A 21,642-nucleotide genomic window follows, 5' to 3' on the forward strand; every position below is an offset into this window, starting at 1 on the left:
GCTTAACGTGACTTCCGAATCACGAGACAGAATATAGCCTTTTTTTTTTTTTTTTTAATTTCGCCCTGGGTCGGAATCGAACCCGCGACCCTCGCGTCCCTGAGCCGAAACGGACTCCCTTAGGCTATATTCTGCCTATTAATACCATGAGATCATTTAAATTTATAATTAAAGTAAGCTATGACTTTTAAATTAGATTGGCATCACTCTTGACAACCTGATTTGAATTGTCAAAGTGACTCTTCAAAATTCAATACAAAACATAAAACAGTTGTATCCAAGCCGGGGGAGAACACTTGAACCTTTTGTACGATTGCCAATAAAACTGTATTATTTTCTGATGCTTCATTTCTTTTAAATTAAAACATGAGAACACTAAACGTCAACAGGGTTGCCAATCCGATTTAAAAGTCATAGCCTACTTTAATTATAAATTTAAACAATCTCATGGTATATACAGGGTTATTCTAAATGATTGTAGTCGAAGTAGCCGTGAAAACGGAATGTAAAATTTATGGTTGCCGCTACATATAAAAAAACATCAAAATGATGTGAATAAGTGAGTACACACCGTTCACACACGGGAGTTAATTTGGGTGCAAAAGCAAAACAACTCAATATTTTTAAAATTGATTTGCAAAACAACTTAATATTTCTGGATTCAATCGTTAATTTAACAAAAACAACAAACGCACCCAAATCTCAGCGGCCATCCAAGATTTGACGAGCTGTAAGTTATTATTGATATGACAGATACTTCTCTACGTGAATTTTCAATCTGGTATTATTATCCTTAGTCTTATCGAGCCATACCGAGTTTCGTGTAGGTAAATGTTAAATATTTAGTTTTTAAAAAACTAAAATTTTATCGTCATTCACAATTTGAAGTAAGTGTACTGGTAAAATTGTTTATCAAGAAACTTCTAAACAAACTAATAAAATTGAGACTCCTCACGGAACAGAGATGAACAAGAGAACCCAACATTTTGTTGTTGTTTCACAAAATGGGTTATTGATTTTTAACTATTTTGTAACGATGACTCACAGGAGCAGATAATTAGGTACCTAATCTACAAGGTGTTTGAGACATTGTATATTTTGTTAATATGTATTTATAAATTGTAATAATCCAAAAAGTAACAAAATTATTATCATTACACAATACAATCAATTAATATCAAATTATTTAACTGCATCACACACAAATAACACGAATTTCGTCGTTTGATTAAAACTGTAATGAAATAAAGTAAGAAATAAAAGACAAACTCGGGATCAGTGCTCTCACTAACAAACATTTATCATTTTTATCACTGGTGAGCCCGTTGAGCCAAAGAAGAATGCTCTGACTCATGACTACACATTTTTTTATTTATTAATTTTAACAGGATATTTGGTATTGAACGTATTGAAATAAAAAGAAAAAAAAAATAAATAACACGAATTAAGTTACTAACATATAAATTAAATAAAGATTTTAGATCACAAACACTTTTTTTTAATTTCTGTAATACGAACGTTTTGAGATGTCACCGGTTAGTCGCTTTTTCGGTTGTTGTTGTAACTTCAAATTTTCTTTATTTGCCCTGAAAATAAATAAACAACAAATGAAGGTTTAGATAATGTTACACAAAATACTCGTCTATTTGAGCCAACGCTTTTATCTTAAATTTTTCGTATTCGTCAGCTGCTTGTTCAAACTTTTTCTCCAAAGCCTTGATATGATTTTTGTAAGTCTCTTCATTAGTTTTTAACGTGATTATGCTTTGTTTACACTTTTCATATTTTCTACAATAAAAAAAAATATATATATTTCATGTTCAAATAAACAAACCCCAACTTACTCTATTACAGAGTTGAGTACAATATTCAAATCGTTGTATTTAGTTTCCATTTTATTATTTTTCTCTTCGGCTTCCTTCAAATTTTTTGAAAATCCCACCAAAATTTTATCACTCCTATCCAGAATCTCCCTGCAAATAGTAATAAAACATAAAATCTAAACACTGGAAAAAACTCACTTCCATTGTTCACTAGACTTTTTGTTTTCATCTTTCGCTGCAGTTAGTTTTTGTTCCAGTTCTGCACTATTTTCTTTCAATAACTGGAGTTTCTGCTCTTTTTCTTCCAGCTTAACTTTCACTTCGTGTATTTCTTTTTCATATTTTTCTTCGATCTTCTTATTTTGTGACATCAACTCAGATATTTTGTTCTGAGCTTCGATGAGCTGACTTTCACTTGATTCATTTTTCCCATTCGTGAGCATTTGATCCTCACTGGTTTCGAGAGGTCCAAATTTATTTTGCTTAAGCTTTAAAATTTCACCCTCTTTTAATCTATTTAAGAGTTTTAACTTTGAAATCGTTTGTTGCAAACCATTGATTTTTAACAGGAAATCCGAACACTTTTCATACTTTGGCAGCTTTTCAGCGAAAAGTGAAGGCGACTGCAAAAAATTTAAATGTTCAGTAAATGTTTTTGCTCAATTTTAACGCGCAAGCGTAGAATGAGTATTAAGAGGTGAAGACACCTACCGCTGCCATTATTTCGTCATACTGTACTACTAGAGAATCATCAACTGTATTAGCTTTACTTGATCTAAACGGAGTGACGTCTAAAGTTTCCTTAGTCTCGCCAGTCGTATTAATTTCATTTGATGTAAACGAAGCTGATAATCTGTCAGACATTTCTCTATTCTCCGCATTCTCACTAACACAGGACGCATCAAGTTTTAATTCTGATTTATTAGCCATTTCATTTGTTTGATTGTCAGTCTCGATGAGATAACTGCACTAAAAAAACACACAAACTTCAAAGCAGAAAAAAGTTATATAACTTACTGCCTCCTGCGGATCTTCACAACTTAAAAATGTTTCTTCCAAATCGGCGGTGGAATTGAGTTTTAATTTTTCAAAAGCTAGAGACAGCAAGGTTAAAGCAGCTTGCTCGTATTGTGCAGTGGCAGTTGCGTCCATGTCCGTCTGTTTCTCCGATTCCTAGTAGGTTAAAATAATAAAGTTATTTTATTATTCTATAACGGCTGTGGACTATACGAACTGTGATTGTCAAAATGGATTTTGATATTATAAATTTATAATTTTCAGAAACATGCATGCTCTTTAAAAACACGGCGAGTTTCGCTCCAATTACCAAAATTTTAACAAATAACTAGGTACACGTATTGGAAAGAGATGCAAACCTGAACGGAAGTTTTGAATTTATTCATCACATTGCTAGAAAGATATCAATTTTATTAAATTCTTTTAGAAAATGCTGTAAAATACAACATCAACTTAAATGAACTAAGAAATTATGCAAAGACGAGGAATTCTCATTTACTAACAAGTATGTTGATTGTAAGATAAATAACGAAAACCGAATTAATTATTAATTGAAAATACATTGACGATAAATTGTAGATACAAAAGGTTTTATAAAACTCACCCCGTCAGAAGGAATCTCAGCAGTAAGATTGTTTTCTGTTACAATTGTTGTTTCATTAAGGACATCATTTTCTTCGTCCGGAGTAACTTGAATAGTTATGTTAGGAACTTGATCAACATTTTCGCCACTAGATTGTGTTATATCCTTATAAAAAAATATTGCTATATTTATGATAATGATTTAATAAAAACAGGAGAAACAATCTTACATCAACAGAAATTATTTCAGGAATAAGATTCTTAGGACTCATTTTATCATGGGCAACATCTTGAACTGTCTGAACAATTGGATGGACTACCTCGTCAGAGGCGGACTTTCTCGCAGTGACTTGCTCAGTATCCTCAGGTATTACTTCGACAGTTACATACGTCACTCGCGTAGTACTTTCTGCAGTGGACTTATATGATCCCTTTTCACAAAACATTGTTATTAGAGACGCGACTATTTCTTAATAAAAACTGATTGTTTTTCAGTTACAGACCCAACCCATTTGGTAAAAATCATTTAAATCAGTTAAAAGAATGTGAGAAATCGTTATTTACAGTAAGAGTGAGGAAGGCAGAGGTTTCGTTCACGCGAATTGCATGTTCGTCCACGAAGCGGAACTGAGTGCTGTATTTGGTTTTGTTTGATACCTCTTTAGAAAGTGAGTTATATTCAAAATTGTAAATGAAAATAAATCACATTTTTGGATGGATCTGTTGCTATGGAAAAAAAGTAATAAAGTCAATAAAGTGGTTGTGTGCATGATGTGGAAATTAATGATGTAGAGTTATATGTTCCTGATGTCCTGGAAGAGACAAGTGCCGCGAGTTACCAAAAAATCAAAATTACGTTATCAGAAAGAATTGGAAAAATTTACGAGTGAATGAAAACCAGTGAGCGAAAAACGATGAGCGAAAGTAAAGTGAACAAAAGAGAAACCTTCACCCACTCATAACTATGGATACAGACTCAATTTCTAGGGAGGTAACGAACAAATTTTGTTTGCGAATAAAATTTTAATTGTTACCTACCTCGTGAATGTCGGATTTTTCTTGGGAAATTATTACAGTTGTGTCTCCTGGATGAATAACTTCTTGTTCAGATTTCGTTACGTTCTTATAAAAGCAGAAGAAAAATTAAAAATACGAATCAAAAACTTCCGAAGAAGTAATTTGTTTGGAAATAAAAATTAACTGTTACCTTGTCAGTGACGTGGGGTGGTTTTTCTTGCAACATTATTTCAGTTGTTATGTCTCCCACTTGAATGACTTCTTGTTCAGATTTTATTATGGTCTTATAATAGACGAAAAATTAGAATTACAAGTTAAACAGAAAGTAATGATTGATTTGACAACAAAAATTAATTTTTACCTCGTGAGTGGCATGGGATTTTTCTTGGGAAATGATTTCAGTAGTGTCTCCTAGACCAATGACTTCTTGTTCAGATTTCGTTATATTCTTATAACAGACGAAAAATTAAGAAAACGAATCAAAAAATTCCGAAGAAGTAATTTACTTGGAAATAAAAATTAATTCTTACCTTGTCAGTGACGTGTGATTTTTCTTGCAAAATTATTTCCGTTATGTCTCCTACTTGAGTTACTTCTCGGTTAGATTTTATTATGTCCTGATAATAACATAATAAAAATTAAAAATACTAGTCAAACATTTCGGAAATAATGATCGACTTAACAACAAAAATGATTTTTTACCTCGTGAGTGGCATGAAATTTTTCTTGAGAAATTATTTCAGTTGTGTCTCCTACACCAATGAGTTCTTGTTCAGATTTCGTTACGTTCTTATAAAAACAGAAAAAAATTACAAATACGAATCAAAAAATTCCCAAGAAATAATTTGCTTGGAAATAAAAAATGTTACCTTGTCACTGTCAGTGACGTGTGGTTTTTCCTGCAATATTATTTCAGTTGTTATGTTTCCCACTTGAATGACTCCTTGTTCAGATTTTATTATGTCCTTCTAATAACAGAAGAAAAATTAGAAATACAACTCAAACCTTTCGGAAGTAATGATTGACTTGATAACAAAAATTAATTTTTACCTGGTGAGTGGCATGGGATTTTTCTTGGGAAATTATTTCAGTTGTATCTCCTAGACCAATGACTTCTTCTTCAGGTTTAGTTACGTTCTTATAACAGAAGAAAAATTACAAATACGAATCAAAAAATTCCGAAAAAGTAATTTGCTTGGAAATAAAAATTTATTGTTACCTGGTCCGTGACGTGTAATTTTTCTTGGGAAATTACTTCAGTTGTTATGTCTAATACTTGAATGGCTTCTGGTTCAGATTTTATTATGTCCTTATAATAACAGAATAAAAATTAAAAATACAAATCCAACATTTCAAAAGTAATTATTGACTTGACAACAAAAATTAATTTTTACCTGGTGAGTGGAACGGAATTTTTCTTGCGAAATTATTTCAGTTGTGTCTCCTGGACCACTGACTCTTCGTTCAGATTTCGTTAGGTTCTTATAAAAACACAAGAAGAATTACAAATACGAATCAAAATATTCCGAAGAAATAATTTGTTTAGAAATAAACATTAATTGTTACCTTGTCAGTGACGTGTAGTGGTTTTTCTTTCAATATTATTTCAGTTGTATCTCCCACTTGAATTACTTCTTGTTCAGATTTTATTATGTCCTTCTAATAACAGAAGAAAAATTAAAAATACAGTCAAACATTTCGGAAGTAATGATTGACTTGACAACAAAAATTAATTTTTACCTGGGATTTTTCTTGGGAAATTATTTCAGTTGTATCTCCTAGGCCAATGACTTTTTCTTCAGGTTTCGTTACGTTCTTATAACACAAGAAAAATTACAAATACGAATCAAAAAATTCCGAAGAAGTAATTTGCTGAGAAATAAAAATCAATTGTTACCTTGTCAGTGACGTGTGATTTTTCTTGGGAAATGATTTCAGTTCTGTTTCCTAGACGAATGATTTCTTGTTCGGATTTCGTTACGTTCTTACAACAGAAGAGAAATTAAAAATAACAATTAAAAAAAAAACGAAGTAATTGCTTAGAAATAAAAATTAATTGAATGTTGTTACCTTGTCAGTGACGTGTGGTGGTTTTTCTTGCAACATTATTTCAGTTGTTATGTCTCCCACTTGGATGAGTTCTTGTTCAGATTTTATTATGTCCTTACAATAACAGAAGAAAAATTAGAAACACAAGTCAAACATTTCGGAAGTAATGATTGACTCGACAACAAAAATTAACTTTTACCTGGTGAGTGGCGTGAGATTTTTCTTGGGAAATTATTTCAGTTGTATCTCCTAGACCAATGACTTCTTCTTCAGATTTTGTTACGTTCTGATAAAAAAAGAAGAAAAGTCACAAATACGAATCAAAAAATTTCTAAAAAGTAATTTGTTTGGAAATTAAATCAATTGTTACCTTGTCCGTGACATGTGATTTTTCTTGGGAAATTATTTCAGTTGTTATGTCCAATACTTGAATGACTTCTTGTTCAGATTTTATTATGTCCTTATAATAACAGAGGAAAAATTACAAATACAAGTTAAACATTTCGGAAGTAATGATTGACTTGACAACAAAAATTAATTTTTACCTCGTGAGCGGCATGGGAGTTTTCTTGGGAAATTATTTCAGTTGCTTCTCCTAAACGACTAACTTCTTGTTCAGATTTCGTTACGTTCTGATAAAAACAGAAGAAAAATAATAAATACGAATCAAGAAATTTAGAAGTAATTTATTTGTAAATAAAAATTGATTGTTACCTTGTCAGTGACGAGTAGTGATTTTTCTTGCAACATTATTTCAGTTGTTATGTCTCCCACTTGAATGACTTCTTGTTCAGATTTTATTATGTCCTTCTAATAACAGAAGAAAAATTAGAAACACAAGCCAAACATTTCGGAAGTAATGATTGACTGGATAACAAAATTTTATTTTTACCTGGTGAGCGGCATGAGATTTTTCTTGGGAAAGTATTTCACTTGTTATGTCTCCTGTTTGAATGACGCCTAGTCCAGATTCCAGGATGTCCTTGTAGTACCAAAAGAGAAATGAAATACACATAACTCATTGCCAAAAACCATAGAAAAATCATCATAAAAATGTTTCAAATCTCGTAAAAATTCATTCATTATGCACTTGTTTTTATGCTTATTATTTGAAAAATTCTAACAAAAATTGTGTGGTTGTTGGGGGTTTTAACATTTTTTTTTAATCTTTAGAGTTTGAATAGCCTAATATAACTTACCCCACAGACAATTTCAGGAAGTAACTTCACAGATGTTTCAGTTGGTACCTCGTCAGTGAAGCTAGGTGTGACCTCCTTGATTACTTCAGTAGTTGTATTGAGTAATTCCTTGTAAAATTGTTTTTAGTTAACAAAAATAACACTTTCAATTGTTAGGTACCTTTTCAACGACTTGGACCTCTTCGGTGAATCTAGATGTTATTTTCTCAATTATTTCTGTAGCTGTTTCGCGTATTTCCTTGTTAAAAGAGGTTTTCAGTTAAAAATGGGTGGATAATAAAATTTTAATTGTTACCTTTCCGATGACTTGGACCTCTTCAGTGACACGAGATGGTGTTACTGGCTTGAATATCTCTGTGGTTGAATTGTGTAATTTCTTGTCAAAAAAAAAAATGCTTCAGTTAATAAAGACATAATCTAAAGTTTTGTTACTTAAATCAAATTTCAACTATTACCTTTTCAAGAACATCTGAAATTACTTTGATGACTTGAACATCTTCCTTTTCAGTATATTTCTAAAAAAAAAACCACACATTTAACTTTGTTAATACAGTACGTTGAAATGAAAGAAAAATTATAGGAAGGGAAATTACTGAAACTAATCCATTAGAGGTATAGTGATCCCAGAACTCTAACGTTTTATGATATCGTTATGAAGTTAAACAGCTTAACAAAGAAGCAGGTAATGGACGTAAATAAACAGACCTTTAAGAGGCGGTCTTTAGCCAGAGGGCTCTGGATTTAGAAGGGCAGACGGTAAAAGGTAGTCTCTCTTGGACAAAGTGCTCCTCTTCTCATTAGAAGGTGTCAAATACTAATCCCCTCTTTATTGGTATTGGTATTGCCTATCATAAAACGTTAGAGTTCTGGGATCACTATAATTTCATTTCAGTAATTTAATTACCCTTCCTATAATTTCCGCCATAACTTGCTTGGCCATATCTGTCATTTTTTCTTCGCCGGGTTCAGAAGATATCTCTTTCATTTTAAATTATAGATCTTTCACAATCTCTAATGTGCCCTTGTTGAAATAAAAAAAAAGTATTATTTATTAATTTGACAATAAATTATTACTTCTGAATGAAACATTATCTAACAGAATAATACAAACATAAAATCATGTTATGTATGTACAGTCATTCACCAAAATAAAATAGGACAAAGTGTTACCTTAGACAGTTTCACAATTCAAAGATTTGTGTAGTGTAACTGGGACGTATGTGTCTCAGATTACAACTTGATTTAACTTGACGATTGATCTACAAAAAGTTAGGTTGTGCTTTTAGCACTGTATTTTTATTTATGTTTAATTCTGCAGCAATCGCACGTACTGATACCCCATCCCTTAATCTTGCGGTGATTACCGCTTTCTGTGCTGGCGATAAGTTCGGCATTATAATTACTGATTAAGTGATTAATATCGTCGAATGATGACATTTATCAGATTTTTTTTAAATTTTTGACACTTTTGTTTCCTAAGAGATGGATTTTGCAAAAATATCGAATTACAGAATCGAAATTTACTTTGGCCCATTTTATTTTGGTCAACGACTGTACATAGATACATACTTACTAATATCTGTTCACGTTGGGAAGAACAACTGTGGTGCAAATGACTGACCTGTTACTATGACCTCTCATATGAAAGTTAATGCCAAATGTGTGCGATTTGCACCACTAATGTTCAATCCAACGTGAACAGATATTATCAACTAGCAAAAAAACTTGCTTCGCGATTCTGACTATACATGAATTTTTTACTTTTTCAAACAGACGCTCCAAATGGCGTCAGGACGCTAAAAAATGAAAAAAAAAAATTAAAATTACTTAATAGTATAAGAAAGAACGAGTTTTATAAGGGTTGATTTGGCGCACCAGTACCAAGTGTAGAAAACGCCCCGTAGGGGAGTTTTGTATGGGATGAGTATGCTAATGCCCTTATAAAACGAGTTTTTTATGTTACTTTTTAGAATTTGCACCCTTGTTTTAATTTTTAAATAAAAAAATTAAATTTCCAAATTCTAGGGAATTTTGTATTAATTGGTAATTCTAAGTAACGGATGCAACTACATCTGCAACATACATATGTCTGGGCTTCCAGCGACAGTGTAAAAAAATTATATGATTATATGACTTTGGCTACTATAAATATGACTAAAGTATGTATAAATATGACTTAAAAATAAATTAGGACCATATTTTTTTGTCTTCAAGTTTATTTGATTTAGAATAAAAAAGAAACCCTAATATTAACAATTATAATAAAATAACATTTTTAATTTACAATGCGAAAATTTCCGATAATAATGCGGAATCTTGAAAAGTGCCCCGAATGCTTGCAGCGTTTCCACGTTGAATGGCAAGGGAAATCCTCTCAAAAAGGAATTTCTTAGATTTTGAATCCCCTGATTCCGCGATAAGTCGGTCTCCGATGACATTAATGAAATCTATTGTTTCTTTGCACCAAGGGCCTAAGGTTTCAAAGGCTAAACCTTTAAATATGTAGTTTGACGAAATAATTGAACTATATTTGCAAGCCATTTCAGCGGCAAAACCTGAGACTTCAGATGTTTTCAATACGTAACTGTCTGCAAGTGTATCTACGACAGTAACGTCCCAAACCAAAATTCTTCTAACAAAATATAAAAAGGAATTCTTTCTTCCGTTTTTTAATAAACGAATTGATTAAAGCACTTTTGCGTTTATTAAGGTTAATTTTTTTGGTTTCAGCAGCATCTTTGGTTTCCATATTTTTGATTTGCTGATAACCTTCCAAAAGACCTTTGGCTACTCTGACCTCTACTAGGTCTCCCTTCTCAATTGCAGAATCAAGTCTCTCACTAGCTTGCTGTAATATAGAACAGGCAGCTTTATTTTGTTGGAGGACATTGCTTTCTCGCGTTTTTAATTCACTCTCCAGAGCTTCCAAAGATTTTGATTCAGTAACGACGACTTCAACTGATGTTTGAATGGATTTTAATTGATCTCTTAAATGCTCTTCCTCACAAATTCTTTTCTTTGCTCCCTCATTCTCCAGATATCCTTGATAACTTTTGTGGGCTAAAGTTGCCATTTGAATCAACTTCTTTGAGATTCGGGTCTGTTTTCATACATTGCGAGACCATCAATAATATTCAACCGGGCATTCAAAGTCCTACATAAGAGCCCAGTCTTATCATCAGTTAGAATTCTCTTCGATGTTGAAAAACCTCTCTCCACATCAGCGCTTCCATGAGATAAAGACAAAACCGCCTTGACCACTTTCGTGATATTAGCATATTTTAGAGTGATGTCATCTGCATGTTTAATTTGGAAAACGTCTTTCCAAAATTTTTCGATGCAGTTACCTTCACCACACGTCTGATAATTAATTACACATTTTTCACATTTCAAAAGAGACCACCCATTTGTAAGTAGAGTGTTATTTATGTCCATTAAAGGTAATTTCTCTGCTATTGCTTGGACATGACGTTCACTAGAGATTTTAATTTGGTGTGGTTGCAAAATACGGCAATATTTTAAAAATGAGCTGTCGTTAATAGATGACTTTTTCAGAATATGTTTGGCCACTGCAACATTATGGTCTCTTACACCTTTGTAAAAAGTAACGCGATCCAATTCTTTAAACTCCGGATTATTAAAAACCTTTCTGGTATTCACTCCAATGTTGATCTCTTGAAGAGGAAGGTAGTTACCAACATCAAAAATTTTAGCTTCCGAGTCATTACGTATATCAAAAGAAATATTATTCTTGAAAATCTTCGCAACAATGGTGTTAAACAAATTTAACAACTCATCTTACAAAATCTGTATCAGAGGTTCATCTTTTTGAAAAAATCGAGTAAAATGGGTAATAGTTGAAGTACTTTCTACAATGAAATGCAATTTTGGTTTTAAACATTTGTCTGCCAAAGCTATGGTGATAGCTTTGTATTTTGGCGTACTGGTCAACTGCTTCCTTTTGGACGGAATGTAGTTTTTTGCTCACGATTCTTTAATGTGTAGAACAAAATAAGTAGGAAGGTAAAAAATATGATCAAAGTCATATTTATTCCCAGTTTTCATCAAAAATATGACAAAAAATGACATCTAACGTAAAATATGACCAAATATGACAAATATGACTCGCTGGAAGCCCTGATATGTTAAAAAGTAGAGTTTGAACATTAATTTTGGAAGTTTTTTGGTGTAAATGACAATAATACACTGGAATATTGATAAAAATTTTCTTAGAGATCTATTAAACCACGAGTGCTTTAAGAGATAGCCATAAACGACTCCAAATTGAATACAATAATAGACCTATTAGAGACGCAGATTCTAATTTTTTTTTAATCGACTCCCTGGATTGAAAATACCAGAAAACTCAGTTCCGATATTAAAAATTATGAAGGAGTCATTGATTTCAAATTAATTGACATAATAATTTTTGGTACCAAAATGTCAGTATTTAATTTATGACGACGACTCTCGATGGGTCATAATTCCTGATTGACAATGGTCACTTACCGCAAACAACCAGCTGTAAATCATAACTGGCGGTACGGTCCTGTAAAGTGCCTCTATCGATATTTTGAAACGACTTTTTAAACACTAGTTAACATTTTGGGTCGTTTATGATGGTCTCATTACTAGGGGATTATTTACCTACCCTGTAACAAAAACTCTCGATGGTACCTGCGGATTATTGAGGATCGGTTACTCACCACTTTTACGACAGTCTTTGTTAGCGGGCACTAAACCACTGAAGGAAGCAAAAGGTCCCATTAAAATATCGATAGACGCACTTTATTTGGTATTGGTACTGGTATTGGAGACCCTTGTAAATCAAACTTTACCACCGTTTGATGATTTCCGTCATTTTAAAATAGGTACTACCATAAATATACTACCACTTTGTTCGTAGATGTTAAATGTCGATTTATTCAGTTATTATGTATCCTGACCAACAGACCAACTTTCGTATAATCAAAATCGATATTGTCCTGTGGGGGAGATCGTAAGAAAAAAGTCCGGATTGCTTTATTACTTTGATAATAAAACGCTTCAAAGTCAAATTTCACATTTATTTTATTTTATAAAAAATGATTCGGCCATTTCGTATATCGGAAATTGAAGATTGTGCATTCTAAATTTCAATTTTTTTTGACAATTAAAAAAGGGTTTCATCGCAAATATGCTATATGATGGTCCACCCTGTACCGGGTGGGGCATCGAATACGCGCACGCGAGAAATCGCGACTTCAGACTTACCTAGCTATTGGTAAGGTACATTTCATAATTTTTTGATAATTTTTCACTTACAAACAAAGCCAAAAAAAATTAAAATGTAAATTTCAACCAAAAAGTCAAATTCTGATTTTTATACTAACCTACCCAGATTCACTTCCTATAATTATTTACGAAATCTACGGGAAAAAATACCAATTAGATTTTTAGTCCAGTCAATATAAACATAAAAAGGGTCCGACCTTGCAAAAGGTCATGTAGTTCTGATTTTTTAATATGTTGTTTGGATCTTAGCCAAGAGTAAAACGCCAAATTTGCAACTTCGAAAGACTTGTGCGCGCTGCGTGGTAGCCAAAGAACAGCAAAATTTTTGCACTATTTCTCCTAAGATATGAGTCTCACAGAAAAAGTTGAAGTTACCTTTTTTAAACTAGATTAAATTCGCTACAGTTTGAGACCCGAGCGAACTTTGTGCATGCAGCAGTTTCCGAGATAGAGCTCTTTAAAAATTGGGTATTTTTTCCAAGAAGTGAAAATTTTTTGTTTACGTCTCTTATTTTATTAAATATCGTCAAAAATACTCGCCCCATGAGAAAAGTCATGGGCAATGAACTTGAAGTGTATTTATTTAGCTTTAAATTGAGATCTGACGGGCAGCTGCAGGTTCAATGCTTCTCTCAAAAGTGGCATATAACCGAAAACCTCGAAAGATGGAATTTGGGAAAAATAAATGAAAACAAGTTTTGAGCGCATCAAACATCACGTATAGGGCCTAAACCGATCAAACAAGTTATTTTAACGTAATTTAGTATGTGTAGTTAACAACTTGAAGAGAGTCTGTGAAGTTGGTGGAGAAATACTGCCCTCAGCGCCAGACTTGTTCTGGTTCTGATTGTATGGAAAATCATCGAACACCCCAAGTGTGCTCGTTTGGAACGGGTTCATGGAGCAGGTGACAAGTACGAGTAGTCTTGATTTTGATCGACCAAGAATTATTTTCCTCTCATTCATTGGCGCGCTTTAATTTGAGCTCCGGCGGGTACATGTCCTGGCATATACAAGTATGTTTATCATGAACCCTATTTTTACGGTCCACTGTGCTAGCTCACTGCTGGAGATTCCACGCACATGTGTCAATCCACCGTAGCTTTTCATAAACCACATCAGCAATCAAATCTGACCATAGGCCGGGCCAAAATTTATCGGATCGGCGGATTGTAAAATTTTGTTCTATGAATATCTTAAACTCAGTTGGATCCATCCGCTGTTCTAGAGCCATCATATCTTGCAAATATAAGTGGACACTCTTTGTGAAGAAATATTGACCAACCGAATGAAAACAAGGTAGTATTTTCTCGATAGTATACAGGTGAAGGTTCTTAATCACCCTGACGCTCTGCCTGGATGAATAGTTTTACGGAAGTAGACGTGTGAAAATATTGGTCCCACAGCTTTGATTACCTTCCAAATTATGCAATGCAGTTTTGAATTTGGCTCTTAGGCTTTGGTAAGTCCTATTTTCCTTTACAAACAAGATGAGAGACGGAGAGACCTCTCACTCTCACGTAGCTTATTCTCAGTTTCGGCTCTTTCTTTCCCAGTCAAGTCTACCTCATCCAAAATAATAGCAGCCAATATCAGATTAGTCAAAATGTGTTCTCGTACATCTCGTGAATAGGCATGACCATTCAGCATCTTGTCCAGGCCTGTGATCTGTATAAATAGTCATAAATAGCCCCTTCAAGCAACTCCCTGCCATTATTGCATCGATACAACCCATGAATGACATAAGGAGATGGAGCTCTCCAAGCCTCACAACCACGTAACTTAACTCAGAATGTTGGCCACCCTCAACCATATCTCTGGCCTTAAAGAACAGTGGTTGATCAAAAGCAGGTTTTTTAAAAATGACCTTTACTTCTCTCACTGGCGTCAAAAGGTGATATGAACACTGTATCGTAATTAGTAGGTGGGGTGCGGGTAAATGAGAGGAAAATAATTTTTGAGCCATAAAAATCAAGACCACTTGTCACCTGCTTAATGAACCCATTCCAAAGGAACATACTTGGGGTAGTTGATGATTTTCCATACAATCAGAACAAGTCTGGCGCTGAGGGCAGTATTTCTCCACCGACTTCACAGACTCCCTTCAAGTTGTTAACCACAAACACTAAATGACGTTAAAATAACTTATTTGATCGTTTTAGGCTCTATACGTGATGTTTGATGCTCTGAAAACTTGTTTTCATTTATTTTTCCCAAATTCCATTTTTCGAGGTTTTCGGTTATATGCCACTTTTTAGAGAAGCATTGGAATTGCAGCTGCCCATCAGATCTCAGTTTAAAGCTAAATAAATACGCTTCAAGTTCATTGCCCTTGACTTTTCTCATGGGGCGAGTATTTTTGACGATATTTAATAAAAAAAGAGAAATAAACAAAAAAAAATCACTTCTTGGAAAAAATACCCAATTTTTGAAGAGCTGTATGTCGGAAACTGCTAGACGCACAAAGTTTGCTGAGGCCTCAAACTGAAGTGAATTTAATCTAGTTTAAAAAAGATAACTTCAACTTTTTCTGTTAGACTCATATCTTAAGAGATATTGAGCAAAAACTGAAAATATTGCGAAAATTTTGCTGTTCTTCGGCTACCACGTAGCGCGCACAACTCTTTCGAAGTTGCAAATTTGGTTTTTTACTCTTGGCTGAGGTCCAAAAAACATATTAAAAAATCAGAACTACATGACCTTTTGCAAGGTCGAATGTTTATATTGACTGGACTATTTGAATTAAACGCAATTTTACATTTCAACTTTCAAAATCATTTTTATTTATGACCTGCTACTTGTGCTGTCGTAGATTTAGGTGACAATGGAAACTGTCAATTTTATGGCAAAAAGGTTTAAAACGGTCTGCTATACCTTTGTTGGGAAATTATACCATTGTGCCGTAAATCACCCGTCTGGTTTACGTCTAAATAAAAAAGCGAATTATTTAGCAACCAAGTCAAAATTTGTAATTGTGCCACCAGGGTTTGATGGGCTAGCAGATACAGATTCATTTAGTGTAAAAACTTTATAGGTAAATTAACAGTTAATTTCAGAAAACTAATAAAACTGTTACGGCCTTATTTATTAACAATTTTTTTTTTTAATTCTCAAATATACAGAGTGCCCATTTTATCTCTTCCCGCCTTACGGTTTGGCAATAGGCAACATATAATACATTGCACAGATATCTTGGTGGAAATGATTAATTTTTTAAAATAAGAAACATAGTTAGCCAAAGTGAAACATTTAATATGCCACGAGATGACATAACGCATAACCTAATAATTTAAACTAGAGTTCCTCTATTTCCAATTTTTTGAAGTATTTGATGACTGATGTCATCTATGCAGTGGCGGCTTGTACCCTCTTCGTGTGGGTAGGCGGCAATACATAAATTTGAAAATTGCAGTCGGCGAATGAAACATTAAAAAAACGTCACTAATAGCGCAAAAGATCGACCAAACCTTCAGGAATTCGATAAACAAAAAAACAATTATTTATTTGCAATGGTTCAGGAGATATATTTTTTTAATGAAGCCATGTAACCCTGCTTTTTAGAGAAGAAGATGACGTGGGTCAAAAACGATGACAGATAAGTGTTAACAAAAGGACGTTCTAAACTCAAAATTTAACGTAGAATCCAAATTTATAATTAAAATGGGGCCTTTCTATTTAAAAAAACAAAGATGACGTCGATTTCCGGTATTTCCGGAAGTGTCGCCATTTTGAAAATATTTTATTTGAGCTTGGAGCAGTCGATTATAGTCGGCCACCAATTTTCATATTAATACGATTTTGGGAAATCAGAAAGTTTCTAACGAACCGGCTATGTACATAATTTGACACCAGTAGATATTAATTAATGTTTTTGGTCACAAAAATTATATGTTTACAAAACTACTATTCAGTAATTTATAATAATACTAATAGTTACAAGTTACAAGTTTGCTTATTAATGAAAAGTAAGTTGATTTTATTTCTTTCCTTGATTAATTTGTCACGAGGTTTATACAAGTTAACAATACCAAGTTACCTACTTTTTGTAAATGTCTATTCTTTATAAATGAAAATGTACTTATTATAACATCTGTAAAATCATCTGAATTTTGAAGAAAATGAAGCAACAACTCATGCGCCCCAGACTAGGTAGAAAACGAATCGGTGGGAAAGCCGCAAAGGCAACCGATCCAGTTGCCTTCTAAACGCTATATTGACATATTTTGCCCTCACGTCAATTTCACTCTGACACCGTGTAAAGAGAAAAGAGAGAGAGAGGGTAATCTCTCACGTTCGCAAAATTCAGATGAAATTTAGCTTAGGCGTGCAGTCGCCTGCCCTCGCTTACGATAGCGTTGCACACATGATTCAAGCCAAAGTATTGGTAGACAGTGCAAAGTTATTGGCGGAGATTCATTGCGCGCTGCTAATGGATAAAACATTCAATAATGTAGACAAACAAAAATTAAAAATTACATTTCAGAGTTATTAAATTATATTTATTAATAAATTTTAACTTGAATAAATTTATATCTTTGGCAAAGTCTGGGTAGGCGGTGCCTACCTTGCCTACCCTGACGAGCCGCCACTGCATCTATGACTGTAATATTCAAGGCAACCTTTTGAAAATTTTCAAAAATATATTTTTTTAAACATAGCAATCTCCGAAAAGTAAATTGTGTTGCCTATTTTGTAGTTTTAAGGCGGGAACCGATAAAATGGGCACACTGTACCTTATCAATAATTAGTCAGGTATATAAAATTTCGCCAATTTTATTTAATTAGAAGTCGCGATTTCTCGCGTGCGCGTATACGATGCCCCACCCGGTACATGTACCTAACTTGACATCTGTCAAAGATAACCTCAAAATTTACAATTAATTAATGTTTTTTAAGACTGCCCAAACGAACACGAAAACCGTTATCCAATATTCGTGCGCTGTCACTTTTCAGATATTCGGCCTGTTTTGCATCACTCGGCTAACGCCTCGTGCTTCAAACTTCGGCCTCATACCTGACAAGTGATCTGATAGCGCTACTCAAATGAAAATAACTATGTATTATTACCAGCTGAAACAGCTCATGCAAAATACAGGCTGTCTTTAAAAAAACGGCCCACGCTATAACTTTGCTATTGATGACCCAAATGAAAAAAAAATGTACAGGAAATGAAATGGCTCTAAAAACACTACAAACCTGAGTGAGCATATAATTTTTATACCATCTACAATGGTAATGGTAATGGGCAATGGGCAACTTTTATTTTTCAAATGGTAACCTGTAATTTTTTTTATTGATTCTATTAGTTTTTTTTTTCTGTTTGAAATGGCATAAAAAACTATACCCTTTGATAACAACATTTCAGAGAAAAAAAGGAAAATTATGTTGCATCAAAATTAGATTTATTGTCATATTAATGAAAAAATCAAGTTAACCGATCTCCATTATTCAATGATTTTTATGAATTATAATTATGTAAATAAATAAAATTTGCATGAAACGTGCGTAAAATTGACGTTTAAGTGAAGTCCAGCACACTACCAACAAATTTTCGTTTATAAAATACGGATAAATCTAATTTTGACGCAACATATTTTCATTTTCTTCTCGGAAATTTTGTTATCAAAGGTTATAGTTTTTTTATGCCATTTACTGTGTGAAGTTTGAATTTCCCGTCGTTTGACACGAATGACGTTTGGTTATGTTTAATCGGCCCATTATTGAACATGTTTGTTTTCAGCAAAGGGTGAGCTTTGATATTTGCTTCTAAAGAGCGATCAAATTAATTTGTAATCGAGTTATCCATGAATCCGAAGTCGTATGTTGTTACTTGAACCCCACGCTTCAATAAATACAGCTAGAAACACGGGTTAGATCTCAACATATCATCGCAAAAGACATACGGATTCAAATCCATGGATTTGATGGATCAAATTAATTTGATCGCTCGATATTTTTAAAGCAAAACATTGCAAAGAAGGAAAAAAATAACAGAAAGATATTTTGTTTGTAAATTTTAAGTTATCTGTCAAGATGCTCTAATTACAACTGTCAATTTACACTTTAAAAAAGCAAAACAATTGACCGTTTCCAACGCCTTCCAACCCAGAATCTCATTTGAACGCCCGATACCTAGTAGATCAACAGAGCTACCAAAAAACTGTTATCTGAGCTGCATTGATTTGTTTTTCTGATTTTTTTTCCAAATACTGGGTGCCCCAAAATTCGCGGAACAACTCAATGAGGCAATGTCAACTCATGTTAGAAGACAATGGGGAAAATAATTAAAAAAATCTATACCTCTTAGATTTGAAGATATGGGGGCTCAAAAGGTGCAGTTTTGATCTCATTTATTTTAAATATTAAAAAAGATTTTGACTATTTGTCTTTTACTAGCCAGTGGCATAATAATTCTGAACGATTGTGATCAGGTTTGCAATTATTTTCTTCATTAATGCCAGCATTTTCAAGTGGTAATTTTATGTCCGTTTTACCTGAAATAGTGTACGGTAACATGGCTTTAATTTTTCTCTCTCATTTCCATGGATACAACAAAAATGAAATATTTGCAGACTATTGGGATACATGAATGTTTTTAAATGTTGCCACATTTAGTGTAACGAATAGGTCCATATCTTCTACAAAAAAGAAGATTGATTTTTTTAAACATTTTTACCTGATATTTTAATGACTACTCAACAACCTACTACTAAGTTGTTCCACAAATTTTGGGGTACCCAGTATACAATGCAAAAAATAGAGAAAAACCTTCATTCACCACTTAAATAATTATGGTGGTGTCAGGATATTCTAAAATTTATTTTACGTTATTTTTATAACAAATGTAAGATGAAACATACCAGTTTGACAGAATTTATAGATAATTCTTGTTAGTAACAGTAAACTCGGTACAGGTTGCAAAGACACACTTGTCATTTGCAACAGCATTTTTTTCATATTTCTGAACCAAATAAAGACACAAAGGGTCCAGAAAATCATAGTTTGGGTTGAATATTTTCCATATAAGTACAGTTTTAAAGTAATTTCAAATGACTAATGCCATAAAAGTGCTGTTGCAAATGACAAGTGTGTCTTTGCAACCTGTACCGAGTTTACATATATCGAGCGATCAAATTAATTTGTAACCAAGTCATCCATGGATTTGTATCCGTATGTCTTTTAATTGATATGTCTAGATCTAACCTGTGTTTCAAGATGTGTTTATTGGAACGACAAATTCAAGTAACGACATACGATTTCGATTCATGGATAACTCGATTACAAATTAATTTGATCGCGATTTATTATTTAACGAGTTCGTGTTAAGTTGGGCTCTTTATGGCACCCGTGGGCCTCGTTTCACTATCATGCGTTTCACTCGCGTTTTCAACTGGCCCACTCATAATAAAGAGCCCAATTCACACACGAACGAGTTGAATACGACGTTTTTTTGTTCGACGAGCCCCTTAAAGGCTCCAAATCGCTTAAAATCTTTAAAATTAGCTTAACGTTTCGTTCTGACAAGTTGTGACATTTATCAAAATCCGTTAACACTGGAGAAAATTCTCAAATTTTGACAGTGTCGAACAAAAAAATTGATTAGTACTTTATAGAGAATTATTCTAAACCCAGATTCTAAATGATTGTAGTCGAAGCAGACCATGCCCATGTTATGAAATTTATGCCGCTTTCATGTGAACTGTCAATTTTTGTCGCTGTCGCTGTCATTTTTTAGGTGATGCGTGATGAGAATTTTATTTACCTATTTTTTTTTTAATTCATATAATGAGTTGTTTTGCATCCAATTTAACTCCTGTGTGTGAACGGTGTGTACAGTTGCGGCCGTTGAAATCTCAGACAGGAAAGATTTAAACACTCTGTATAAATTCCGAAATTTGATTAGCGTAAACAGGATTTTCATCAAGGATTATAAAGTCAGTGTCAGTATTTGACATATTAGGTCAGAATCGCGCGTAACTTTTGAAATGCCGCAATTATCTGATTTGCAAAAATGTGTTTGACTGAGGGACGGTGTGAGTATAAGAGCCATTGCGAGAGAAATTAATGTGGATAATGTTTGAGTGACATTTTGAGAAACGTCATTTTCAATACCATTTACAAAGCTAAAAGTTTGGCGTTGTCAAAGTGTCTCAGTTTTAAACGGCCGCAACTGTACCTACCCAGTTATTCACATCACTTTGATGTTTTTTATATGGAGCGGCAACCTTAATTTCACATTCAGTTTTTACGCGTACTTGGACTACAATCATTTAAAATAATCCTGTAGTTTTTACATGAAGTATTATGTAGGTTCCAAAGCCTGTACTTTGTTTCGCAATTAATTACTGTATGAAGAGAAACATATTTCTAAGCAAACTAGTAACAGAAACTTAGGTCTGTTGTATTTTAAATCTCTAAAAATTAATAAACCTGCGTTTTAAATTCAAGTGTTTGACGTAAGACACCTGTGTAAAAAAGAAATTCCTTTTAACTTAAATTGAAAGCTTACCTTTTCCGATAGAACTTCATAACTTAAATCGTTACAGTTTTCTGGGTGTAATGTGTTTTCCATGTCTTTTTAAAAAGGTTTTCACACACTTAATTGACGATACAATACACATTCACATTCGCGTTCAACAAAAGCCGGTTTGTCAGTAACCACCAGTAATTTAAAATTAACG

General features: G+C 33.3%; 1 protein-coding gene across 12 annotated transcripts; it reads right to left on the reverse strand.

The window, feature by feature from the left end:
* Positions 1-1,089: 1,089 nt before the first annotated feature.
* LOC138136611 (restin homolog) lies at positions 1,090-21,634 on the reverse strand. Of its 12 annotated transcripts, none has more exons than XM_069055845.1 (32): positions 21,471-21,614; positions 8,592-8,708; positions 8,143-8,202; positions 7,983-8,063; positions 7,848-7,925; positions 7,688-7,795; positions 7,381-7,470; positions 7,203-7,295; positions 7,034-7,120; positions 6,859-6,948; positions 6,688-6,774; positions 6,510-6,602; positions 6,337-6,423; positions 6,180-6,254; positions 6,006-6,098; positions 5,834-5,920; positions 5,659-5,748; positions 5,490-5,576; positions 5,309-5,407; positions 5,142-5,228; positions 4,970-5,056; positions 4,801-4,887; positions 4,630-4,722; positions 4,461-4,544; positions 3,653-3,853; positions 3,445-3,588; positions 2,841-2,996; positions 2,535-2,792; positions 2,022-2,446; positions 1,845-1,973; positions 1,639-1,788; positions 1,090-1,586 (listed from the first exon to the last, which is right to left on the reverse strand). In XM_069055845.1, exons 2-32 carry the CDS (start codon positions 8,670-8,672, stop codon positions 1,499-1,501), a joined length of 3,555 nt encoding a protein of 1,184 aa, XP_068911946.1. In that variant the 5' UTR covers positions 8,673-8,708; positions 21,471-21,614; the 3' UTR covers positions 1,090-1,498. The 12 variants fall into 12 exon arrangements, with proteins under 12 accessions (XP_068911946.1, XP_068911947.1, XP_068911945.1 ...); XM_069055846.1 differs by having other exon boundaries at positions 5,309-5,404; positions 7,203-7,298; XM_069055844.1 differs by having other exon boundaries at positions 7,203-7,298.
* Between the last annotated feature and the right edge of the window lie 8 nt (positions 21,635-21,642).

Source organism: Tenebrio molitor, chromosome 8 (genome assembly GCF_963966145.1).
Source record: "Tenebrio molitor chromosome 8, icTenMoli1.1, whole genome shotgun sequence".
NCBI lineage: Eukaryota > Metazoa > Arthropoda > Insecta > Coleoptera > Tenebrionidae > Tenebrio > Tenebrio molitor.